This window comes from Pelodiscus sinensis, chromosome 17 (genome assembly GCF_049634645.1).
Source record: "Pelodiscus sinensis isolate JC-2024 chromosome 17, ASM4963464v1, whole genome shotgun sequence".
NCBI lineage: Eukaryota > Metazoa > Chordata > Testudines > Trionychidae > Pelodiscus > Pelodiscus sinensis.
This window is the reverse complement of record NC_134727.1, coordinates 19,059,987-19,087,399: the sequence shown is the minus strand read 5'-3', so window position 1 is coordinate 19,087,399 and position 27,413 is coordinate 19,059,987. Positions and strand designations below refer to the sequence as shown.

Here is a 27,413-nt window from a genome sequence, read left to right as displayed (position 1 = left end):
TACATAGACAGCATTCTCCCTGATGTCCGTGAAAGTGTGGCCAAAATACACCACTGACAAAGTTTCCTTGGAGGATTCTACAAGTCTGAGAAATGTTCTCTGTACTTAAAATGGGAATATTACCAGCCAAACTAGTAGTAGCTTTCAAACTTCTATAAATTGTTGTACCCTAGCCCTCAGTTTCCTCTTTTCAGTGCTGGGGCACAAATTAGAGGGATGGGGTGAGTGGAATGGAGGCTGTTTTATGCTTTTGTGCTCTCTTCTGAGAGAGAGTCAGAAAGTTGCTCTAATATACACTCTGCTTCCCAGGGCCCAGCAGAGAATAGCCATAGCAGTGTATTATGGTTACACCCATTCCTTGCTTCCTTCCCCGTTTCTATTCCCCTCCTCCATGACCTGCCCCTCCACTAGGAACTAGATTGGGATGGTGCTGAACTCGTATGCCAGTTCCATGCAGGCTGTGGTAGTCTGAGGTGATGTTTCTGTCCTTTTAGTTTGCCAGTGCCGTGAAAAGAGGTCTTATATAACGGAGAATTGGAAGATGCAGTGCATGCAGCCAATCTAAAGACAGCAGAATTCAAACTCTTATTTGAAGGGAGGGTTTTCAGCTGAAACACGAGCAAGGCAGTAAAGACATATGAGGTTCCACCATACCAGCAATAAATGTGAGTTCTAAATGACCTTTTGATGCCTCCAAACATTTCTATTACAACCAATGCGGAGTTGACTTCTTTGCCACAACCATACCCAGGTGTTCCAAGTGTACAAACACTCCCCCTGCTCCTCCCTCTCCACAGCAGGACACAGACAAAAGAAACCCTTCTAGGCAATTGAGACTCTCAGACACATCTAGCTTTATTTTTCTTGTCAGAAAAGTTCAAGAATTACACCAAAAAATACTTCAGTCTCTGCTACCTACTGACAAAACACACACCACAAAATAATAAATTGTTCAGTATTTGTTGGAGTTTTCATTTTTCTGTGGTGGGGTTTGTACATTTCAAGTGAGAAATGAATTTACAGGTGAAATATGGAGCGGGGAAGGCAGACGATGGGGTTTGACACTATAGTTTTAGCTATACTACACAATTGCTTGTCATGACTCCTGTCAGCTCAGTCTTGCCCCCACTTGCCAGGCTAGCCCTATTCAAACCCTTGGGAACAGTGTGTGTGCAGAATGAAGGACAAGACTCTGCCCAATGGACTTGGCTCCCCGTTTCTAGCCCACAATACCCACAAATCTGATTAGCAAACTTGGTGAAATGCAAACCTTAAACTTCAAACCCAAACTTTTGTCTTGCCCTACTGCTGGTACTTATTCTTTTGAACTCAAGCTGAATGTGAGCCCAAGTATTTTAACTGTCACACTGCTATGTTTTGGGTGGCAGCTCTGGAAAAGAGCATTCCTTTTGCTCAAGTCTTCCAAAACAGATGTGCTTGCTCAGATTAATTTACATGGTAGATACTAGATTGGTTTACGACGGAACTCGGCTTGTGGTTTGTTTTTACATTCACAGGTTTATAGGTCAGCTAATACTTTGAACTTTGATTGCACTCTCTATCATTAACTCTCCAAATACTTTACATACCAACAGGCAAACCCTCACACTTCCCATATAAGTAAGAGTCCATGAAATAAGGACAAAGAGAAAAAGAGACACAGAGCAGGCTTGAACCTTTAAGGTGCTAACCCCTCTCCTGTAAGTGCTAAGCATCCTAGATTTGCAATGAGGTTATTTGTTTCATTGCTCCCCAAAGAAGTTCTCAGCACCGCAAAGGATCAGGCCCCATGTGACTTGCTCAACTATAAACAGGTAATCTGTTGCAAAACTGGGAATAGAGCCAGGTTCTCAAATTCATGCTGAAGAACCAATTAGTGATTTAGACACAACAGCTTCCTTGTCCTGCTCTATGTCCCAAACACGGAATCCTCAAAAACTCACTGCAGATCTCTAATACCATGACTGTGTATTCCAGATAGCTAGACCTATCTGTTTTTAATTCAGACCTTAGTGTATGCACGTGTGTGTAGATTTCTCTAGTCACAAACTAATGCTGATACCATATTTTGTGCAGCCCACTTTGCCAGTGGAAGGAGCCCACTTTGGCAAGTTTAGCTGCCCAGTCACCTGTATTCAAATGTTCTTCTGTTACATACTGCTCAGGGGCCCCAACATTCTACCAAACAGACAGCTTCCGTGTGATTCTTTTTGCTTGATTCCATCCTCTCTGGTTGTTTTCTGAATTTGCTTTTTTTGTTTTTTAAATCATTTTTCTAACAAATATTTAAGCAATGATTTTAAAAATATTTTTACATCGTAAGTTACAGTCAACATCAAACATGCCTTTGTACAAGAGCTTGACTCGGTTACAAATCAACGAGAACAATGCACAAAAAAAAATATCAATTAAGATGTCTCCTGCACTTGAGTTTAGTTTATTCTTGTTGTGCTGTGAGCACAGCACCCTCTCTGAAGCAGAGTGACACTTTATAGACACGGTGTTTCCCCACTCCCAACCCCTCCCATCACCAATGAGTAGCTTTAATGGCCTTCTGTCTTGGCAGCCTTGGCTTCATGGTTTACCGATCCCGAAGAAAGCCAGGGCGATACAGACCGTGAGCTGGTTTGCTTAGCCATGCTGTAATGGCTTATGACTGTATAAAATCTGCCCCGGGAGTTGGAATCCTGTGCTGAGTAATAGGCATCCAGGGAGGCTGGGATACATCTCTTATGCTGGAGAGAAGGAGAAAGCAGGACAAGTAAGTAGTAGTCACATTACTTAACATTTATTTTAAACCCCCAATTATTTTCAACACTGATGACTGACTCATCTGACTGGTTCATAGAAATTGGGCTACATGCTCCAGTGGAAACATATGTGCTCCCCCAACAACAAATAGCTCAGTGAATGCCCAGAAAGGCTGGATAGCAGGGGGCACAGACAGGGTCAACAGATGTCAAAACGTGCTGGAATTGGCAGCCTCAATTAAGATCGGTTTCACTGGGTGAAACAGAATCAGAATTACATAATGGGGATTCTGCTGCTTTGGCACTGCACTGGAATGCATGGAGATCAGGCATCTGCCAGCAATATTGGAACAGGACATTGGTTAGCTCGCAAAGTGTTGGACTGACAGCCCTGCACGCTGAAGTTCTGTATTAATCCTTGGAATAGATACAGGCTGGGCAGACGGAATGTAGCCTTATCTCTGACCTGAAGATGACCACCTTAGAAATGGACAGGGAGCTCAGTCTCTATCATGTGGATACCTTCCACTAAGAACTGTGCTGGAAAAACCCAATATGCTTTGTAAAGGCCACAGAAGAGCCAACAAATGGTGGTAACCTTTGGTCCAATCTGGTCAGATTAACAGCGGTGAGAGTGATCTAGAAGTAATGGGCTCGATTTATAATTATCATGCTCCAAGACTTCCAGCTCCCCCTTTCTATACTAGTGTGTTTAAAGAGCGGCAAGACCAACGCAGAACACTAAATCCAAAGTGCATGAACACTGAGGAAATTCACATTCCAATCTGAATGTGGACGCAAAATTCAAGGTTCATCTCCTCCCTGATTTTATGTACACTAGGGCTACGTCTACACTGGCATGAATTTCCGAAAATGCTTAAAACAGAATAGTTTTTGTTATAAGTATTTCCGGAAAAGAGCGTCTACATTGGCCACAGATGCTTTTCCAGAAAAGCATCTGTGGCCAATGTAGACGCGCTTTTCCGGAAAAGAGCCCCGATCGTCATTTTCGCGATCGGGGCTTTTTTCCGGAAAAGACTACTGGGCTGTCTACACTGGCCCTTTTCCAGAACAGTGGTCTGGAATAAGGACTTATGCCCGAGAGGGAGCATCGTAGCTTTTCCAGAATAGCGGCTGATTTTGTACAGTAGAGCGTTGTTGCTTTTCCGGAAATTCAAGGGCCAATGTAGACAGCTCGCAGCTTATTCCGGAAAAGCGGCTGATTTTCTGGAATAAGTGGCCCAGTGTAGACACAGCCTAAGAGAATAGTTCACAATGAATAATTTAACAGCTAACTGAGCCTTTTTTCCTGCTCACAGACTATCCCCACGCAATTAGGTCTTCCATGAATTTATTCACTATAAGCCATTAATCACTGAATTGTTTTGTAAACTTTTCTACCTCTCTTTTTTAACATTCAGTTCTCAATGAATATCTGATATTAAAACTCTGTAGGTTAGCAGTGATTGGTCAAAGAGTCACAAGGTTTTGTTTCTGTTCCTTAACTGGATGAGGCACAAAAGCATGCCACTCAAATACTTGCACATGCAAATGTCAGAATCAATATGTGTGGACTATGCATGTATGCACCACTGACATATACTTTGCATGATCATGTATGCCAGAAACACTTAATCAGTTGACTATTTATGGGAAGCAAACCCAAAAATTAGTTGGGGTACATCTACACAGTAGCGCTATTTCAGGATAATGGAAGTTATCCCGAAATAGTGTTGTGCACATCTTAACAGCATGCCCGTTATTTTGAAATACATTCTAAATAACAGGTGGTTTATTTCGGCTTCCTTGTAAATCTCATTGCATGAGGAATAAGGAAGATGCTGGAAAAGCAATTTATTTCAAAATAAGTGCTGTGTAGACAGCGCCAAATTTCAAAATAAGCTATTTCTAAATAAGTTACGCAATTTGCATAGCTCGAATTGCATAGCTTATTTTAAGATACGCACTACATTGTAGACATACCCTTGCGATGCATTCATTCTAAAATATGAGGGATTATTTAGGACATTTGTCTGTGACATTGACAACGATCTAATCCTGACAATTACAACATAAAATGGTGGCTGATGGAAGCAGATAGAAGTCCACATTTTCCAAAACACTGACCGCTTTTCAACACATTCTTATAAATGTTCAGTTAGACTGTGACCATAATGACAATTAGATTTTGTCATTTCTGATCATTCATCTGGCTGGAAACTCTTACCTTATAAATAAATCCATCTGGGCAACTGTGGTCATAAGTAAAGGCTTTGTATACCACAAGAAAGACTATGCAGGCAAGGAATGCAAGAGCCAGACTTATGAGAATAGTGACCTACAAAAGAGGGATAATATTATTCTACATATGTTAAAATGGCATATGAGTAATCTCACAATTAAATGACATTATTAACAACCACCCTAATGGACTGCAGTCTTCATTCCCTGTGCTGTATTTAACTAAGCATAGTAATTGAATGAATGCTACATCCAATATCCTTGAATTTTCTCATGCTTTTCCTCCCACCCAGAACCTCTGATGATGCATTTTCTGTGTTTGATCCCTTACAAACGTCTAGATATTTGCCAGGAGATTTAGTGCTCTGAAAGACTTTGTGTTCTCACACTCTGATCTTGGTGTGCAATAGGAAGTATCTACATTCAGGCCGGCTGGTGTCAATCAGAGGTCACACATTGGGGGAATATTCGTTGTCTAACCAGCTGTAGCCAAGGTTGCCTCCTGGATCCGGTAACATTTTATTTTTTCCATTTACCAAGGGCAAGTGAGTGGGTAACAAGAATAAAGTCTCCGTGACACACTTCACTGCTGTACCTAAGTTGCATTCTTCCTGATATTACATGGTTAAATTCTGCCTAGATTTTGATGCGGGGCACAGCGTGTGTCCTTCCCGGCAGAATGGTGACCTAGCCCTTTCTTTTAAGAGCCAGGCAAAGCACCAGCTAACAAATCCAGCAAAGGGACAACCACAAGAAGTATGCTCAGGAAGACTGAAGGTATGACGATGATTGATTAATTGGGATTTTACAGCCCTATTAATCAGTTAACCAGTTAAACATTACATTAACCTAATGTTTAACTGGTTAACTGAGAGTAAGTGGGATCCCAGGCAGTGGAATGTTCCAGCCCAGCCGGAGCAGCCCCCAACCTATGGGGCTCCTGCTCCTAGCCCTACACATGGTTAGCTGTTGGCTCCTGGCCCCAGCCGCCAGCCATGCAGGGCAGATTGCCGGCTGGAGGGCCCATGCGGGGGCTCAGCGAGGGTGGAATAGCCCTCTGCCCATGGCAGGCCACAGGCCGGGGGGGAGGGGCTGCTCCCAGGAGAACCAGTTAACCATTAGCTGGTAAACATCACCTAGTAAGATAACTGGTTATCTGTTCACATCCCTAATGATGATCAGGTCAATGCTTCTTTTCTCCTGATGTGGCTTCTGGCTAGGTCACTGGGGATAACATACACGGTGTTCCTCTTTAGACCCAACTCCATGTTCTGTTCCCCCACCTGAGCCATTCTGCTTGATGGCTGGTACAGTCACGTTTCTTCCAGACCACCCAGGTTCTTCTGAAATGGAATTACCAGCATCACTCAGTCAGAAAAAGCTCCCACTGAGACCTCTATTGGACCCTGCAATGCTCTCTCATCTTCTGACAAATCTGATGTGAGTTTCAAGTTTGTAATGAAACCCAAAATCGGAGGAAATTCTTGTGATTTCAGGTTTCACTGTGAACATCTGGCTGAACAACAGCACTAAAAACTAAGGCTGTGTCTACATTGGCACCCTTTTCCGGAAAAGGGATGCTAATGAGACAAGTCGGAATTGCAAATGCTGCGAAGGATTTAAATATCCCCCGCGGCATTTGCATGAACATGGCTGTCGCTTTTTTCCGGCTCGGGGCTTTGCCGGAGAAAAGCGCCAGTCTAGACGGGATCTTTCGGAAAATAAGGGATCTTCCGGAAAAGGCTTTATTTTCCGAAAGATCCCATCTAGACTGGTGCTTTTCTCCGGCAAAGCCCCGAGCCGGAAAAAAGTGGCAGCCATGTTCATGCAAATGCCGTGGGGGACAATTCCGACTTGTCTCATTAGCATCCGGGGATTTTGCTTGTCCTAGCAGGTGGAAGTAGAAAGCAAAAAAAGGCGTCATCACTGCTATCAGCCTTTGCACTGCCAATAGTATGATCACCAGTTCTGTCAAGTCTGTGGCACCCTGCTGCCGGACTGGCATTAACAAATTATCACCCCCCGGGCTCAGTTGTAGTCCACTGCGCTATTAGGGACAGCAGAGCTCACATTCTTGCTCTGTGGGATGAAGGAGATAAGGAGTGCAGTGAAGTAGGAGGCAGAGCACTTATGCTGCTCATATGGCCACGTCCCTCAACTGCGTGACTGGTGGAAAGGGCAGGAGCAGCTTCTCAAACAGGGCCGAATGCCCAAGGTTGCAGGTGGCTGCCTGCACTAGTAAGGGATCATAAGGCCCTTGCTGGAGGAACAGATTCTATGTTCTGTGAAACAAATATGGGACCCTCTAGTAAGAAAACAGCAGAAACAAAGGGAGAGGGCAGTATTGGCTTTGTTCTGCGTTCCTGCTTACTTCTGTCACAAAGGGAGACCCAGGGACATATTCAGATCTATCTGCTTCAGTCGTGGACGTTTGAACTTTATTACTATTTGGACTATAGGGCCCTCAATAATTATATGCACACCCAGAGTATCTATGCCTAGAAGCTGCTCCCCTGCTGATATTAAGAAAAGAGAAAATACAGAACCATTTGCTACAGCAAAGTAAACAGAATGTCAGGAGAGGTAGCCAGTCTATGCATTAAAGCACAGGCTTGTGCAATTCAGAATCTATGGCAGCACTATTCAGCTCATTTTAAAGCAATAGTTGAATATTGGATCCCACTCCATTTTGCTTTAATTCTCTAGCAGTTCTAAGGGTTAATATGATACAAATGGGCTCAGAGAACTGTTGGATTTGCTTGTAACTCAAAATGGCCTAGTGAATCATCCAGAAAGATGTTCCACATGGTGGTGTCTACTCACGCACACAGCGTCTACTCCATTACCAGCACTCACTGATGCTACAGTAAACCTGACACTGCCACCTGCAATGGCCAAGACACACAAAGCTCCATTTTCAGTGAATGCTGGAAGAATGTTGAATGGAAAGAGTACAGCTTACTTTGCACATCCCTTGCTGAATCTAACTCCAGAAGACCCACTCCAAATCCAAGGGCAGAGCAGGAAGGGAGGGGGGAGAAAGAATGCTCTCATCTGCAGTGATTAATTAGCCCTTTATTAAATTAGAGAGATTTCAGTGAACTGTAGAGCCAGAATGAGGCCAGGCAAGATGGAGGTTAGAGTGACCTACTGCTTGGTGACCTACCACAAGGACTGCAGTAAATTCTGCAATCTTCTCTGGCATCAGAATCTTGCAAGATAAAAATGTAACAATCTAGTTAAGCTATGGTACCCTCCTTTCAAACTTGACCTTGAGGCCTGATGTGCTGGGGAAAAGCGTTATGTAAGCACATGATGTCTGCAGGGACAAGATTCAGACACGCCTTGCCTAATCCAAATATCACTTGCAGGAATTTAGTACTTCGCAGGGGGCAGTTGGAAAAGCAGCACCTTCCCATGAAAAATATGACCCAGAGCTATGAAGATGTTGGCTTTTTTCTGTATGATGAATTGCATTTGCACGTGAATTTCAATGGATACTTATTTGATATTTACATTCTGGGAGCCCGGAGGTTCTCTGCCTGGAGAAAACAGACACCTTGCCCTTTTACTAATGCTAAACAAGAAAGGGTCTGGGCTACATCCCAGCTGGAAGGAAGTAGGTAGAAAAGGAAGCCACAGCATAGGAAAGGTTTACATAACAGCAGCCAATCATGATCAGGACCCCCTGCAGTAGGCGTTGTGCAAACAGAGGCAGGCAGGGTCTCTGCCCCTAACTTTGCTATCTAAATCTATTTAAGTGGCTTTTTCAACTGCCTCTCAGATTCTGCAGGTCCAATGTAGAAGTACCACTTGGAAATTAAAACATACTCAAAAGATTATTCTGGGAAAACCCTTCATCCACAAAAAGCCTCCACCCCACCACTTTCCCCTCACCTCAGCCTGCCAGCAAGAGGCTTGGGAACCCATCACTCTTCAAATTCAGCCTGGAAAAATCACCAAATCCCAGCTCTGGCAAGCCAAGGCAGAAAAATAGCTCCTCATACAAGACACTGCTACCAGTCCCAGCTCATCTAATATAGGCGATTATTCACTCCTGCATTGTTTCACATGGGCACAATTGCCATTGTATGGGGGGAAGAGTTTGATGATGATGGTGACTGAACTCTTGCGAAAGCTGGCTAGATGGCACTAAGGCAAGAGTTATCCGGTGCTATGCTAATATGAGTGTTCATAGGGCAGCCATTCATGCTGGTTAGAAGTCCTGAGAACTGAGTGTTGAACTATACGGTGCTGTTGTCCTGCCCTATATACAGTGTACAGGAATCTTGTCAGGCCTGCTATTCTGGGTTGATTGGTGGGGATTGATGGGGGGGATCAGGGTAAGCAAAGGAGACAAAGTAACACTGAATATCTGTATCAATACACATAATTCAAGAATACTTCTAAAAAACAATCTGCTGTTTCTGCATAGCAAGAGACTGCTCGTCCTCTGACCTCCTTTTCAAGGCCCAAACATTCCTCCACCAGGTATATAGTATCAGTCATTGGACTTTCACTACATCAAAGCCCTTTTGGTTTCTGCATCTCATGTCTACAGCTCTTCTTGCTTTAATAGGACCAACCAATCATGCTCTCTCGAGCCTAGTCTTAATACCGGGGCTAATTTACCAACTGATGAGGGAATAGCCCCAAAATTGTAAGATCAAGATCTCCCACGCCTAGAGACTAAGGCTATGTCTGCACTGGGAAGATTTGACGACAAAAGTTCTGTCGACATGCAAAAGTCGCCAAAAGTGAAAAATGGTCACACTGGTTTTTCTGTGTCCCACTGTCGACATTTCATGGCCACATTGTGGTAGGCTCCCTGTTGACAGATAGAGCACTTTAATCAAACCTTCCCACTGTAGAAAGCCTGAGCTCTGTAAAGGACACAGGAATGTCCCTTACACTGCTAAGTCCCATGTTAATATACATGCTATCTGAGTAATCATTAATAATCTGACATTATCAGTCCCTTTCCTAATAGAGCTTCTAATGATAATAGGCTCTCCTTAGACATGTTCTGTTGTAGCAACAAAATGCTAACCCCCAATTCATAACCTCATAGACCCTCTCGTGGTACCTCTGGACCCCTTGCTCCATTCATCTGAAGAAGTGGGTTGTGCCCATGAAAGCTCATGATACTGTCTGTATTTTTTATTAGTCTCCAAGGTGCTACAAGACCATTCGTTGTTTTATTAAGTTCTCACAGAACTAGGCAGTTTAACTAGCCTTTCCCACCTTTCCTTGTGTAAATGAGCCCATTTTCCTCTCTGCTGCAGTTTCATGCATTTGTAAAGTTACAGCATGACCCAATATTACACATGATGATACATAATGTAAAATTATTCTGGCATGAAATGTCACATAAGGTGTTAAATCCTAGGAGAGAAAGAAGAAAATTTCACCCACCCTTAGATATTTTGCCATGCCTGAGCTAAGATCTATCTCCCTAGCTATTCCAGAATATATAAAGTTTTAACATTCAAATACCAAAGAATCACATAGCAGCAATAACTAATAAACCTCCACATTTTAAAAAAATGAACAACAAGAACAGTAGCCGTCTCAAAGCAATATAAACACTCACATAGGGGAAATAAAATTTACTGAGCTGACAAAACCTATGAGCACTGCAGGCATGAATCTGTCATGTGTGGCAGCAGGATTGGGCTACCAGGAGAAGTTTTCAACCAGCGGTAAACTGTCTATACTATTATGGTCACTACTTTTCTAACATTATGATAAATCTTCTGCAAAGTATGCCTTGTGAGGTCTCATTGAAAAAGTCATAATCTAGTGACCATTACTGGCCTGTTGAAAAGTATCATCAGTATATATGAAGACAGACTTGTTCCTCAGAGAGGACAAAAAAAACCCTATAAACACCTTACATGCCAAACCTCACATAGTCCAAAGGTGCAGGCAAAACTTTGCCATTCATGGCGAAGGTTGGTCATCAACTCACATACCCAAGGGGGCTGCCTAACCCCATGACACAGCATGGATTTTTCCAGCACCTGGAGAGAAGTACAAATGAAGGACACACCTTGAGGCCGCTCTCTTCTCCCCCATCTTGACACCTGGAAGCAAGATCATTTGGAAAACGAAGAAAAGTCTCGAACAGAGGGGGAAGGGATGGCCCTAACTGGAAGGCTTTCTAGCACTGGTGAAAGTGGACGAGTCCACTCTGGGATGCTGGCAAGCCATTTTTAGCCAGTATGGCATACCAGAAAGACTCCCTGCCAGCTATCCCCAGCACCTCCAGTGGCTGCTGCGTCTCCTGTTCAGGGCTGGTAGTGCTACAGCAGCTGAAGGAGCTGCCAGCTTTCTATTCCATTCCCTGCTGCCACTCCCAGCAGGAAAGGGGCAGAGCTAACCCCTTCCCTCCCCCCGCCCTGTACACAGAGAAGTCCTGTGGAGAGTCCAGAAGTGGGGCTGGCTGTTCTACTCCTGTCCCTGCTGGGAGTGGCAGTGAGGGGTGGTGGTCTGAGGGAGGTGTGGAGTCGCATTGGAAGGTGACATGGCCCTCCCTTAGCTGGTGTGCCCTTTCCCTCCCATTTTGTAAAAATCATTGTTTACTTGCTCCACTGTATTCTAGTTAATATGAACTGTGAACTGAAAATGGCCTGCAATGTCCAGTAGGGTGAGAAAACCGGCTTGATTCAAATCTTGCTTAACCCGATAACACTCAGAATTCAGAATGTGTGTTTACTTTTTATTTCTTAGGTAACCAGCATTAACCTTTCTGTATCCTACTTATAAGCACTTAAAATCTAGCCTTTGCTATTTGATAAACATATTTTGATATTTAATCACAAGCAGGGAATTTGTCTAAAATGCTTGTAGGGTCCGCTCAAATTACAGAAGCTGGTGCATGCCCGCTATCCTTTGACAGAGTGGCAAATTAATTAATGAGATTGCATTGATCAAGAAGGTCTTGACCAGTGCAAGATGTACATTTTTGGGATACAAAACCGGGAGAATTTCCTGGGATATGCAGTTCATGAGTGGCTTGGGAGAGTATTCATGTAACTTTGGGGGTGCCGTCACATGATAATGACTGTGTGAGAGCAAAGCCTGAAGAGACTGCTTGTCATTAGCAGAGCATTGTGAGAGATGCCCTGAGTTAGAGACTTAAGAGAGCAACTCTAGGTTGTACCCATGGGCATGTCACACACACACCCCTCACATGCATACTGTCAAAAATCTGTTGGAAAGGGGGCCCTTGGCAGGAGATTGCTCTACGGGCATAGAAGTAGGAGAAAACACATTTGCATGCATGCACACGCAGACAAACACACACATACAGAATTCCCCTAGAAACTAAGGGTCTGATCCAAAGTCACTTATTAGGGATGTTAAATATTGATTGAGTAGTCGATTAACCTCATGAATTCTTATCGGTTACTCGACTATTCCATAGTCCCTGGGAGTGAGGTTGGTTGCCAGTATGTTCCAGCCTCACTCCGAAGGAGCCCCTTGCCACACAGACTCATAGGCTACGTCTACGCTGGCATGATTTTCCGAAAATGCTTTTAACGGAAAACTTTTCCATTAAAAGCATTTTCGGAAAAGCGCATCTAGATTGGCAGGATGCTTTTCCACAAAAGCATTTTTTGCGGAAAAGCGTCCGTGGCCAATCTAGACGGGGTTTTCCGCAAAAAAGCCCCGATCGCCATTTTCGCGATCGGGGCTTTTTTGCGAAAAACAGTACTATGCTGTCTACACTGGCCTTTTTGTGCAAAAGTCTTTTGGAAAAAGACTTTTGCCCGAACGGGAGCAGCATAGTATTTCCAGAGATCGTCAGTGCTTTTCCGGAAATTCAAGAAGCCAGTGTAGACAGCTGGTAAGTTTTTCCGCAAAAGCAGATGATTTTGCGGAAAAACTTGCCAGTCTAGACACAGCCATAGACTTTAAGGTCAGAAAGGACCAATATGATCAACTAGTCTGACCTCCTGCAGAGGCAGCATGCCAGCATGGGGTGCCAGGCGGGAGCTGGTCCGCGAGGGGAGCCAGTTTCAAAACCAGCTCCCTGTCCAGAGGTGGGGCTGAGCTCCCAGACCCGGCACGCGCTTGAACTGAGCCGGACTATCTGCCTGCCTGGTTCCTAATACAGTTTAAATGAAGAGCTGCTGTGGGGGAAGATCCCGGCCCAGATGTGAGTCAGGACTGAGCTGGGCTGCTGGCCAGCCTGCTAAAAAAAATTACTGCTGGTAGGGAAGGGGAAATGCGTGTAGTCTATAGCATTAACCTATAAAAGTTTTGGCTTATCAGTTAATCGGTTTGTCACATTACTGGATTTTAAGGGGATCAGACAGGTCACTGCTGTACCCAAAGGAGGGGGAGGGGCTGGTTGCCCCAAAGTCTGTACCAAGGGGGCTATGTAAGATGTCAAATGAGAGCTTATGTTCTACTGATTTTATGTAATTCATGTACTCGTGTGATATCTGTATGTGGAGTTATAAATATGTAATCTGTGTTGATGCTGGAAGATTGTCTGCCTGATACAGAGCAATGGGTCAGGAATGTTCAGTCAGTGACTATGCTAATTAGCAAGGCTTCAGGGACAAGGCTCTCAGAGAGGCCAATATACATCTGAGGAATGGGTCTGGAACCTGCAAATAATGGCTGCTGACATGGGACACAGGGATAGGTCAATGGACCATGTGACCTATTCTGGCCAGGAAGATGCCAGGAGAGGTATGTAAGTGCCATGTGGCAATCTCCATTTTGCCTTCAATTCTGCTACTGATTCCAGATGCAGCCTTGGGAGGAACAGTGAGCTGGGAAGAATCGTTGGCCCATCCTGACATAGGATGTACACCAGAGACTTTTAAGACAGCAGTTTGTAACATCTCTGCTGAGAGCCTGCATCCAGAACGTTGTGATTTGATGCATGTAATGTATTCTCCTTAACAACCTTACTCTCATGCTTTTCTTTCTTTTATTAATAAACCTTTAGATTTTAGATTCTAAAGGACTGGCTCAGCGTGCTCTTGTGGGTAAGATCTAAAGTATAAATTGACTGCGAACTGTGGCTGGTTTCTTGGGACCAGAAGAACCTGTTCAGGGTAGATGAGATTGGCTTCTATAACCCCTCACCTGTGTGCAGGCCCAGGGCTGATTGTGGCACAGGGAGAGCTGGGGTGTCTGAGGGGTTTTGCTCATGAGTATGACCGGTTTGTGACCTATTTGGGAAGGGTCTCCTGTCAGGGACTGTAAGGAGCCCTGAGTTTGAGCAATTCGCCCTGAGCAGATGCCCTCAGTGGTGCCCAGACCTGGCCCAGTCCGTCACACGGTTACTTGACTACACTGTTACATCCCTATCACTGATATCAACAAAAGGACTCCCATCAACTTCAGTAGGCACTGGATCAATGTCTACATTCACTTTCTCCCTTCTCCCTTCCCAAACACAAAATATATGCTTCCTTTTCCCAAGATCCTGTGTAAAAGCTAAAATATCCCTATCCTCCAAATACAAACAAGACATTTTAGGTTTTCATATGATTTATAGTAGTGAGATTATATCAAATTGTTGTGGTGTTTCTGGTAACCTGGCTCTCATACCATAAGTCTGAGCATCATCTGCACTGCATCCGGTCTCCGTGGCTGGCTGCCCATGGCATTCCACCAAAAATCCCCTTTGTCCCCCTTTACTGCCAGTGAAAATCTTACTTAAAGCAAAACCCAGAATAATACTGGATCTAAACAGTGGGCATTCTCTTAATGACCACTTACATTTCAAGATTCTTACATTTTTATTCTTTGCCTTTTTCTCAGTGCCTTTTTCCGGTTTGATTTTCAGAGGTGCTAATCCCCTGCTGCCCAAATAAGGTCAATGGCAGATGAATATGCTCAGCATCACTGAACATCAGTCTACTTATCCTTTGCTTTTGAATGGGAATGGTGATTTGAGAGCTGTCTGGCAACTTTTATAGGCCTTGATTCTGCAATGATCTTGGAATATATTGCATGATTAGGATCTCTGAGTATGTCTACACTACCACCCTAGTTCGAACTAGGGTGGTTAATGTAGTCAACCGAAGTTGCAACTGAAGCCCGGGATTTAAATATCATGGGCTTCATTTGCATCTTGCCGGGCACTGCCATTTTTAAATCCCCAGTAGTTTGGACTCCGTGCCTGAGGAACGAGGTGTAACAGTAGTTCGAATTAGAAAGCCTAATTCAAACTACCTACACCGTGCCGCGTGTAGCTGCGGGCACGGAGTCTGAACTACTGGGGATTTAAAAATGGCGGCGCACGGCAAGATGCAAATGAAGCCCGGGATATTATAATCCCGGGCTTCATTTGCAACTTCGGTTGACTACATTAACCACCCTAGTTCGAACTAGGGTGGTAGTGTAGACATACCCTTAGAGACTTAGGAAACTTGAGTTCACTGGAAATACCAACTACGAGCCAAATCCTGAGTAAGGCACAGAAGTTGGTAAGACTACGGACATGTAGAGCAGTGCAGATATTCACAGTGAAGAATTTGTTCAGACAATTTAGTTTTCTCTCCATGTGGGACATCTGTCAGCAGATGGCAATTCCCCCCAATGCACGCACTGTTTGAATTGGCCCAGCAAACATTTGTTGAATTTTGGTTTTACTTTATGGATTGCACACAGACTGCTCACTACTGCCTTTCCACATCCAAGCTGGGTTGGACAGTGGGGGTTACAGATTTTTCAAATAAGCTATGAACCATTGTGATGGTGTTCCCAAATGGATGACTAACTCTTATAGCAGGGATGGGAAAACTATGGCCCACAGGCCACATCTAGCCCATCAACTGTTTTAATCCAGCCCTTGAGCTCACTGAGGAGTGGGGTCTAAGGCTTGCCCCACTCTGGCACTCCAGCTTGAGAGCAGGGTTGGGGGCTTGCCTTGCTCTGCATGTGCCATAGTTCCATGCTCCTGGAAGCAGTGACACATCTCCTCCCAGCTTCCTCTGCATAGGGACAGCCAGAGGGCTCTTTGCCTGCCTCAAATGGTGCCCCTGAAGCTCTTGTTCTCTGGGAACCACAGCCAATGGGAGCTGCAGGGCTGGTGCCTGCAGACGGGGCAGCATGGAGAGCCATGTGACAGTGCCTCTGCATAGGAGCTGGAGCGGGGAAGGCTTGCTACTGCTTGAGGCAAGTGCTGCCCAGAGCCAGCACCCCTGACCTCCTCCCATGCCTCAATTCCCTGCCCATGCTGTTATCCCCCTCCCGCCCTTGCTCCCAGGCTGGAGTACCCTCTTGTACTTCAAATCTCTTATCCCCAGCATGCATAGTCTGCCTTACAATTTCCAGGCCCTGAGGTTTGCCCACCCTGTCTTACAGAGACAAAGGCGGAGGAGGTAATACCAGTTATTGGACCAACTTTTGCTGATGAAAGAAACAAGCTTCTGAGCTTACTCTAAGCTCTTCTTGTGACCTCAAGACACAGAAAAGCTCTGTGTAAACTCACAATCTTGTCTCTCTCACCAGCAGAAGCTGATCCAGGAAAAGGTATTACCTCCCCCCACTTTGTCTCTCTAATATCCGGGGACTAACACAACTACGACACCACTACAGGCAGCTCTTATACAGCAAGGTATCTAGTGTCACTGCTCCTGCTTCCGCATTTTAGTTTTGCTTTCCTTTACTACACAGTCATCTGAGTTTCAAGTGCACTGTGAGTATTTTCAAAAGCAGCACAAGTAGATAGACACACAAAATCACTGATGGCACGGAGAAATTAAGCCTTCATATTTAACCGTTGTCATAATAAAATATAAGGGGTGGTCCAGTGAAATGGAAAGGCTACAAATTTTAAACAAAAAGAAATTATTTTACCCACTACGTAAATACTTTCAGAACTCACACCACAAGATATCACTGGTGTATGCTTACTAAGATTTCAAAAAGGATTAGACATTAATGTGGATAATATCCACAATGGCTTAAACTGGGATCAAAAAATATAATGGGTTAAACAACATGTTTTAGGGCATAAACCAGTAATTAACTGTATGCAGGTTGTTATATAATTGTCTATTACATAAGAATGGCTATCCTGGGTCAGACCAAAAGTCCACCTAGCCCAATATCCTTTCTTCCAACAGTGGCCAATGCCAGATGTCCCAGAAGCAATGAGCAGAACAGGTAATCAACAGTTGATCCATCTCCTATCGCCCATTCCCAGCTTCTGAAAAACAGTGGCTAGGGACACCATATAGAGGTTAGGGACACTATTCCTGCCTAACCTGTCTAATAGCCATCGATGGGCCTGTCCTCTGTGAATTTCTTTCTTTTTTGAATGCTTGTTATAGAGGCTTCTTCCACCTTCCTTTGAAGCATCTTGGCACTGGCCACCAAAAGAAGATTCTAGTTGAATGGTCGTGTATTTGATCTATGTGGCAAAACCTATGATCCTCTAGTAAAATCTGATCACAGCTACAATGACAAATATAATAGAAGCAAATTTGCTGTTAAGTCTGAACAAAATTGTGCAGAAAAACGGACTAATTCATCTCCATTTTATATACCTACAAAGAGAACTGTTTTTCTAAACTTTGCAAGCAGATCTCCTCCTCCGTCCACCTTTCCAAATGTTTGGAATCTTAGTATGTGTGTTTACGAAAGCCCAGAGATTACTCAGATTAGGAAGGAACATGGCCATTAACAGAAGTTGCTACCTATAGAATTAGCCCCCCTTTGACGCAGCCCAGAAAAATAAGTGACCACCAACCTAGTACATAGAGCTTTGTGTTGTGATAGGACAGTTAGAATTCAGTTCCTGAAAAGATATCATTCTTCCCATGAGTGACTGAGAGGGGGATAAGTGGGAAGGAAAATTCTGCAAGATCTCACTTGTGCTGGCAGCCATGGTGGGAATTATTTGGGAACAGTGGATTTTGGAGGCCAGGCACCTCTTGCGATCTCTTACAGAACACTCTGCACCCTACTCTGAGGGTGTGTTTACACAGCAAAGTTATTTCGAAATAACAGCCGTTATTCCGAAATAGCAACGCTAGTGTCTACACAGCCATTCTGTTATTTCGAAATAATGGATGGCTTATTCTGACTTCTGTAAATCTCATTCTACGAAGAATTACACCTATTCTGAAATAGCTATTTTGAAATAAGACGTGTGTAGACTCTCCACTTCTGCTATTTTAAAATAACCCCTCACCAGGGCCATTGTAAGTTATTCCTACAGGGGCTCTAAATTGAGATAGCACTTATACATTAGGGAAGCCTTCCTCAGACTAATTTTGAGGGTTCCCTGCAGTGTAGACGTGCTATTTCGAAATAAGCTATTTCAGAATAACTATTCCGGAATAGCTTATTTTGAAATAATTGTGCAAGGCAGATGTAGCCTGAGTGTCTCTTCATCTCCAGTTTGCCAGGGAATGAGGCCACCACAGAAGCCGAGAGTATAATCCTTCAAGACACTGAATATATGATATTACACAGCACTGGGCAATTCATGTGACATTTCACTTGAAATCCCAGCAGTGATTTTTCTTTTTTTTGTGCAAGAACAATGAATCTATATAGGTGAACTTTCAGCACTTTGATCTGCAGGATTTCTGTCAAGGTAATTTTACCAGAAGGGCCATAATGCCAATAAAAAAAAAAGTCTCCTCCCATATGAAAGTTTTGTACAAATTAATGCCATTCCATTTAGAAACCTATGAAATCAACTGACAAACCCGTTCACTGTACAGAAACATACATGTACACACACACTAAATTGTTAATCAGTTGTCAATCCCCAGAGCTTCTGCTAGTCAGTAGGAAGTTTTGGGCTTGGAAGGCATCTTGCTATAAACTCAAGATAATTTCATTAGAAGAGTTTACAATCGGCACTGAAAAAATTTGGAGAGCAATGTTTCCCCATTATTCCATTTCTCCAAGCCAATAATTAAATGTAATACAACATCCAATCACATAGAAACAAGGTACTCCGTGAGCCAGCATCACACTCTTGGTCACGTAATCTGACCTGATCTATAAACAAAAACTGATCTGGCTACATATCTCAGGAATTTTAAAAAGTGCATTTTACTCCTGCTTTACATGAAGGCTTTGGGAAGGAAAGGAAGAAAGATCAGGCTAAAAAGATAAATAAGAAGGGACCACGACTGATTCTTCCTGTTTGCTTGAGTGCTGTTTCAAAATATACAGTTCAATATACAGGATCAGATTTCTGGTCCATCTGACTTGGTTCCAGCTCCTTCAAATAAGGGACAAATTCTCCATAACGAATCTCACCAGCTTTCTATCCTGGGGGGGAAATAGCCTTCCTGGCACCTATAGCATTCAACTTATGTCATGAAACAGAAGGGCTGTGTCTAGACTGCATCCCTTTTCCGTAAAAGGGATGCAAATTAAACATATCGCAATTGTAAATGAAGCGGGGATTTAAATCCTCCCTGCTTCATTAGCATAAAAATGGCTGCCACTTTTTTCCGGCTCGGAGCTTTGCCGGAAAAAAGCGCCAGTCTAGGCGCGGATCTTTCGGAAAATAAAGCCTTTTCCGAAAGATCCCTTATCCCTCATTTTAAGGGGGATTAAAATAATTAAATGATGTACACAATAACTAGATGGCTCAATTTCATTAGCCAGTCTCCATCATATAATATAATGTCTAGTGCCTGTTTAGGCACTAACAGCCTCAGATCTCTTTAGATGTGCTTGGTGCCAGCTGTGATGTGTATGGCATATTTCTGTGCCAAATCAAAGCCTTGAATGGAAAATGTGTTGCTCAGTTTACAAGATCCTGCTTCTTATGGACTTTCCAATTTCTGTGAAGAGGCCTGAAATGTTGAATGCTAATTCATTCAACTTTAATTATAAGGTTTTGCATTGAGTGCCTTAGCACATTCTTCTTCTATAACCTAAAAGAAATAGCTTAATGTGGGTACTTCGGACAGGAAATAACTGATTTTTGCCTTCCAACAAAAATGAGTCTATTGCTGTCTTTCTACCATCTTATCAACTCAGCAATGGCACCAAGATGCTGCAAATCCCACTCATGTGTAGAAGCTTATCAGTCACAGTTAGATGGTTTCAATCTTGGTCTAGATATGGCAGAAGCAGACAGTAACATATCCCACCCCATGTGTCGAATGCCAAAGCTGATTTCCTAAGACACATGGTGAAATGTGCAGAAGATAGGGTGATTTCAATGGAAGCTACACAAGAGCATCCAAGGTAGGAATGTAAAATCCTGATTAATCAGTCAACCAGTGAAACGTTAGGTTGACCTAACGTTTAACTAGTTAACAGACTAAGTGGAATCCTAGGTGGGGGACTGCTCCTGTTCGTTTGGAGCAGCCCACAGCACTACCACTCTTGGCCCTAACCACCAGTCACACAGGGCTGGCTGCTGGGATTGGCTCCCAGTCCCAGATGCAGGGGGACTAGCTGCCAGGGCCGGCTCCTGGCACAAGCCATTTGTCTGATGGCTCCTGACCCTAGCTTCCAGTTGTGTGGGGCTGGTTGTCAGCTCCTGGCCCCAGCTTCCAGTTGTGCGGAGGTGGCTATTGGCTCCCAGCCAAGCGGCCAGCCATGAAAGGCAGGCTGGTGGTTGGTGGCCCTGCCAGGGGGTCCAGCAGGGCTGGAGCAGCCCAGCACCTAGAGTAGGATGCAGACAGAGGGCTACTCCTGGGTAACCAGTTAACCAGCATCAGCAAGTTACACATTCACATCCCTAATCCAAAATCAGAGTTAGGATTCCTAATGATCTAACTGTGAAGTTCTCCTAAACTGAATTCTATTTTCCAATCTCAAATCACAGGATTTGGTGGTGATGGGGGACTTCAACTATTCAGACATCTGTTGGGAAACTAACCCAGGAAGGCCAACAAGCTCTTGGACTGCATTGGAGACAATTTTTTATTTCAGAAGGTTGAGAAAGCTACTGGGGGGGAAGCTGTCCTTGATTTGATTTTACAAATAGGAAGGAACTGGTTGAAAATTTGAAAGTGGAAGGCGGGTTGGGTAAAAATGACCATGAAATCATAAAGTTCATGATTCTAAGGAACGGTAGAAGAGAGAACAGCAAAATAGAGACAATGGATTTCAGGAAGACAGATTTTAGTAAACTCGAAGAGCTGGTCGGTAAGGTTCTACAGGAAGCAAGACTAGGAGAAAAACCAACTGAAGAGCGTTGGCAGTTTTTTAAAGGGACATTATTAAGGGTCCAAAAGCAAACTATTCCACTGCGTAGGAAAGATGAAAAAATATGGAAGGAGACCACCTTGGATCAACCAGGAGATCTTACATGATCTAAGAATAAAAAAGGAGTTGTATAAACAGTAGAAACTAGGTCAAATTACAAAGGATGAATATAAGCAAACAACACGGGTATGCAGGGGCAAGATTAGAAAGGCAAAGGCACAAAAAGAGATAAATAATCTAGCTAGAGGCACAAAGGGTAACAAGAAGATGTTCTACAAGTATATGAGGAGCAAGAGGAAGACCAAGGTCAGGGCAGGCCCATTGCTCAGTGAAGAGGCAGAAACCATAACAGGAAACGGCAGAGGTGCTTAATGACTTCTTTGTATCAGTTTTCGTCAAGAAGATGGGTGGTGACAGGATGCCTAACATAGAGAATACTTATGGAAATGGGATAGGTTTAGAAGTTAAAATAAAAGAACAAGTTAAAAATTACTTAGAAAAGTTAGATGTCTTCAAGTCACCAAGGCCTGATGAAATGCATCCTAGAATATTCAAGGAGCTGATAGAGGAGGTATCTGAGCCATTAGCTAGCATCGCTGAAAAATCATGAAAGTCGGAAGAGATTCCAGAAGACTGGGAAAGGGCAAATATAATGTCCATCTATAAAAAGGAAAATAAGAACTACCCAGGGAACTGCAGACCAGTCATTTTAACTTCTGTGCCAGGGAGGATAATGGAGCAAGTAATTAAGGATTCATCTGTAACCATCTGGAAGAAAATAAGATGATAGGTAACAACCTGCATGGATTTGTAAAGAACAATTAATGTCAAACCAATCTGATAGCTTTCTTTTGATAGGATATCAAGCCTTGTGGATAAGGGAGAAGCAGTGGACGTGGTATACCTAGACTTTAGTAAGGCATTTGACACGGTCTTGCATGATTTTCTTATCAATAAACTAAAGAAATACAATCAAGATGAGGCTACTATAATGTGGGTGCATAACTGGCTGGATAACCATTCTCAGAGAGTAGTTATTAATGGTTCACAATCATGCTGGAAGGGCATAACAAGTTGGGGTCCGCAGGGGTCTGTTTTGGGACCAGTTCTGTTCAATATCTTCATCAATTATTTAGATGATGGCATAGAGAGTACACTTGTTAAGTTTTCAGATGATACCAAGCTGGGAGGGGTTGCAACTGTTTTGGAGGATAGGGTCAAAATTCAAAGTATTCCACTTAGGAAGGAACAATCAGTTTCACACATACAGAATGGGGAGTGGTTGTCTAGGAAGGAGTACTACTGAATGGTATTTAGGGGTCACAGTGGACAAGTTAAACATTGAGTCAATGGTGTGACTCTGTTGCAAGAAAAGCAAACATGATTCTGGGATGCATTAACAGGAGTGTTGTGAGCAAGACATGAGAAGTCATTCTTCTGCTCTACTCTGTGCTGATTAGGCCTCAACTGGAGTATTGTGTCCATAAAGATGTTCAAGAAAGATGTGGAGAAATTGGAGAAGGTTCAGAGAAGAGCAACAAAAATTATTAAAGACCTAGGAAACATGAGTTATGAGGGAAGACAGAAAGAATTGGGCTTGTTTAGTTTAGAAAAGAGAAGACTGAGAGGGGACATGATAGCGGTTTTCAAGTATCTAAAAGGATGTTATAAGGAAGAGGGAGAAAAAAAATTCTCCTTGGCCTCTGAGGATAGGAGAAGAAGCAATGGGCTTAAATCGCAGCAAGGGAGATTTAGGATGGACATCAGGAAAGCTTCCTGCCTGTCATGGTGGTTAAAAACTCAATCAAATTTCCTAGAGGAGTTGTGAAATCTCCATCACTGGAGATATTTATGAGCAGCTAGACAGACACCTGTCAGGGATGATCTAGACAGTGCTTGGTCCTGCTGTGAGGGCAGGGGACTGGACTCGGTGACCTCTCAAGGTCCCTTCCAGTTCTAGTATTCTATGATTCTATGCTGATTGCTCAGGAATGCCAATTGTAATGACTTGATTTTCTAACCCAAATTCCCAGTTACCACAGAGCATAGAGTTTTTATAAATGGACCTGCAGAAAAATGCGCTGAGCAACAGTGGAAGTGACTTCTTTCCAAATCACTAATACAAGTAGGTTATTCAACTCATGGACTATTGTATAAGGACACATCTTCCCATGGCTGATCTTTCATTAGCGGCATCTTACAACATCCCATCATGTGCAGTGTCTCATCCATAACACTTCATTCCCTTGATTACATGTGGGACTTGACTTTAGAAGCCTCAGCTCACCAAAGGCACTTTTCAGTGCAATAGTGGGGACAAGAGAGAAGGTGATGAGTCTCCAACAGAATATCTCCCTTCCAACCGCTTTGATTGACAGAACTCAATCTCACTGGAAGGTCTCAATAATTTAATCTTCTCACTGTTTTCCTGTTTATGTTGTATTCTGCATGGTGAAGCTGTCAGCAGCATTCATGATTGCGGACATGGAGGTCATAGTCCCTTTCATATTCTCTCATTCACTGAGGACCCATACCTACGTGGGATGAGCTAACATGATAATGGTTTCAATATCAGGTCCATAAAAATAGAATCACCAATTTTAATTAAGTTTATCACACCGACTTGGAAAGGAGTTACTCCCAAGTAGCACTTGTAGAATAGTAATACAACAACATTAATTTGTTCAGGTGAAGGAGTTTAATGGTTAGTGTGTTTTACAGCTCCCCCTCTTTTCCCAGTCTATAGAGGATCTTAGTCCGTTACAGCTCCATCATGGCAGTTCTTCCCTTTTTAAGTCAAGCTGTAGCAGCTTATGTCTTTAATTCTTGTGGTCCCTAGTTCAATCCCCAGGGTGACAGCCAAGATGGTGGCCATTGCCAAGATGGTGGTCACTAGCTTAAAACTTTCCCACAAACTGCCTGTGACACTTTGGACAAGCTACTAAGCCTCTCTGTCACTCCCTTTCCCATCTGTAAAATGGGATAATAGTACTTTCACACCACTCAGAGATGTTGTGAGGTGCTCAGATGCTACAGTGAAGGGGACCCTATCTACTTCTACATCTCTCTATACATTTTAGAGTGCATCTGTCTGTGTGTGTGTCTGCGGATCCATTTGTTTAAGAACTCCTCCTAAGCAGTAAAACCTAGGGCTTCCAAATGTGGTATGCAGTTTACTTTTATCCTAACTTAAAGCAAGGTCAGGGTTTGGTAGTGTCAGGAAAACAGGATGTGCCTGAAATAAGATAGTTTTCCCCTGGGAGCACCATTGGGGCCAACCAGCCCAGCCCCAGCTGCTCAACACACGTCCAGCCAGCACCTCCCACCCCCGGCACCTGCACCACCCAGCACTGCCACTGTGGCATAGCCTGCGTGGCCCCCCAGGCCAAATCTGGGCAGTGCCAGGTAAGTGTTCTAGTATATACCTAAGATACTATGTGCATAGCTAAATAGCATTTATTTTAGATGGTATTTGGGCTTTGGGATCTGGGGAATTATAAACCATTCAGTCTAATTTCCATACCTGGAAAGATAATGGAACAAACTAACAAACAATCAGTGCCTAAGCACTTAAAGAATATAGCATCATAAGAAGGAACTTGGATTTGTCAATAACAAATCTTGCCAAACTAACCTAATTTTCTTCTTTGACATGGATATTAGCCTAGCGGAGGGGGAAAGCAGTAGATGTGATATATCTTGATTTTAGTAAGGCTTTTGACATAATTCCTAATCCACATGACATTTTCCTAAGCAAACTAAGGAAATGTAGTCTAGATGAAATTAATATAATGTGGGTGCAAAACTAGTTGAAAGATCATACTTAAAGAGAAATTATTGCCAAACTGTGAGGCTGTATCTAGTGGAGTCCTGCAGGGGTCTGTCCTGAATCTGATATTGTTCAATATTTTCATTAATGACTTGGATAGTACAATGGAAATATGTTAAGGCATGATATAAAATGGATGGTGATCAAATGTCCACTAAAAGTAGGACATGAAGTAGTATTCTTAATTTGCGGAAAGGGGATTTTAGTTAGATATTAGGAAAAAATTAATTCCAAAAGTAGTTAACCTCTGGAATAGGCTTCCAAAAGATTGTCTCTTCATGGCAGGTTGTTAAGAACAGGATGGACAAATGCCTATCAGGAATGCTCTAAGAGTATATGTTCTTGCCTCACCACAAGAGGTTGGACTAGATTAGTGGTTCTCAACCGGGGTACTCAGAGCTATACTAGGGGGTACATATTTGCCTACTTTTCCAAAAGGGTACAGAAAAGACTAGCAAAGTCAATGCAAACTAAAATTTCATACAGATTGTGACTTATTTATACTGCTCTATATACTGTACTTATATTTCAGTGTATAATTTTTATATTCAATTGATTTAAAATTATAGCATTTTTTAGGTAACGAATTGCTTTGACACTTCTATATTTTTATGTCTGTTTTTGCAAGCAAGTAGTATTTAGGTGAGGTAAAACTTGGGGGTACCCAATACATATCCAACTTCTGACAGGGGTACAGTAGTCTGGAAAGGTTGAGAGTCACTAGACTAGATGACCTCTCCAGATCCCGGTTACTTACATGTTAGGATGACTTGACATTAGTAGGCAGTGTTCAGATTTTCAAAGATGTTGAGCACCTTCAATTCCCACTGGCCTAATGGAATTTTTAGGAGTTCTGCAATGCTGAAAATCAAGCCAGGACTTATTTTTCTAGACACCCCTACTGGTGACACTCAACAAATAACAAATGGGAAAGACTTACAGTAGCATCCACTTGACTAAAAGTCATGGGGACTAGGTTGGCCCAGAGCCACATAGAAGTGAGCAGGGTAAGAAGATAACACAAGGAGCCTCCACATGGTAACCTTGCACACACTGCATAAAGGGTAATAGAAAATCAAAGTTCTGGCCAAAATTTCTGGAGCAGGCAGGTAATAACAGCCTCACTTAGACTGCAGAGTTCTCCTGTGCACAGGGAGAGCTTAGGGAAGGAGGATACCAGAGGTCTATGTACCTTTCAATGCTGGGGAAGTTTTCTAACTGGTTTTAAAATCTGATCAGCTAAACTGATTTTTAAATGGTTAGAGACAATAAACCAGATTCTCTTCTGAGATTTGAATCCTTTGTGCAACTCAGACACGCAAAGGCTGGTGTCGCTGTTCCCACCACCACTTGCAAAAGAACCATGCAAGTGGTGGAGAGCCTGGGGGGGAGGGGGAACAGCAGAGATCTTCTCCATCACTGAAGTCAAAATCTCAGGGCTGGGTGCTAACACCTACTCCCTGATGCTACCCCCTCTTCTGCGCTAAGCAAAGCTGTGGCATGGGGCAGATTCTGCCCCCATTCAGTTAAAGGTACTCGGATCAGGCATCCTTAAACTATTTAAAAGCAGGCTTACATTAAGGCTATAGTCAGTTAAAAAAATCTCCCTCGTTTAAGTGAACTGTACAAGGCATAATTCTTGCCTGAACTCCCCCTGGAGCAGTGCAGCCTTGCACTACCCTTTACTTAGACCTGGCGCTGCAGGGATCAATCCCTTGGGGGTTGATTTAGCAGATCTAGTAAGACCCGCTAAGTCGATCACTGATCACTCTCCCATCCACTTTGGTACTCTACTGGGTCAAGAAGTGTAAGAAAAGTCAACGGGAGAGTTTCTCTCATAGACCCCCACAGTGGAGGTACTGAGTAAATCGATCTAAGTTACATCACCTCTAGTTATGCTATTCACATAGCTGAAGTTGTGTACCTTAGCTTGACATTGCCCTGTAGTATAGACCTGGCCTCGGAGCTGTGTCTAAATGACTCAAATTAGTTTAACCTGACAGCTCCGCTATTTTGTGCACTGTTTTTTCAGGTTGAGAAATTGCAGCCTGCTGAAGCCATGTGTGGACAGTGCAATTATCTAAGCATGGTTTGCTGCCTCAGTACTGGTTCAATGGGCTGAACCACAAAGTGATATTCTTTTAAGCTTCTTTTACTGTTTATTTGTGCTCTCATCACTTTTTACATTTCCATTTTACATGCAGCTCTGACATTTAGCACATCATCCATCGCAACAGAGGCCTCGATTTAAAGATTTAAATATCTTTGGAACAATCAAGCTGCTACATTAAAATGCATGAGGTGACTTCCCCCACCTCAAGCCAGTAGACTTTTCCACTTGAAATGAAATCAAAGGCCACTCTTGCATATTTTAAAGCATCTTTGTTTGGGGCACCCTGGTGGTTTAAACAAAATCAATTGAAAGT

General features: G+C 43.3%; 1 protein-coding gene across 2 annotated transcripts in view; it reads right to left on the bottom strand.

Annotated features, from left to right (window-relative positions):
• Positions 1-837: 837 nt before the first annotated feature.
• The window catches only part of NSG2 (neuronal vesicle trafficking associated 2), an 80,720-nt gene continuing 54,144 nt past the window's right edge, over positions 838-27,413 (bottom strand). For both annotated transcript variants that reach the window (XM_075900278.1, XM_006139176.4), the window contains 2 exons: positions 4,978-5,088; positions 838-2,735 (listed from right to left, as the gene is read on the bottom strand). In XM_075900278.1, coding sequence (XP_075756393.1) covers positions 2,544-2,735; positions 4,978-5,088 — 303 coding nt within the window. In that variant the 3' untranslated portion in view covers positions 838-2,543. The remainder of the gene's footprint in view (positions 2,736-4,977; positions 5,089-27,413) is intronic.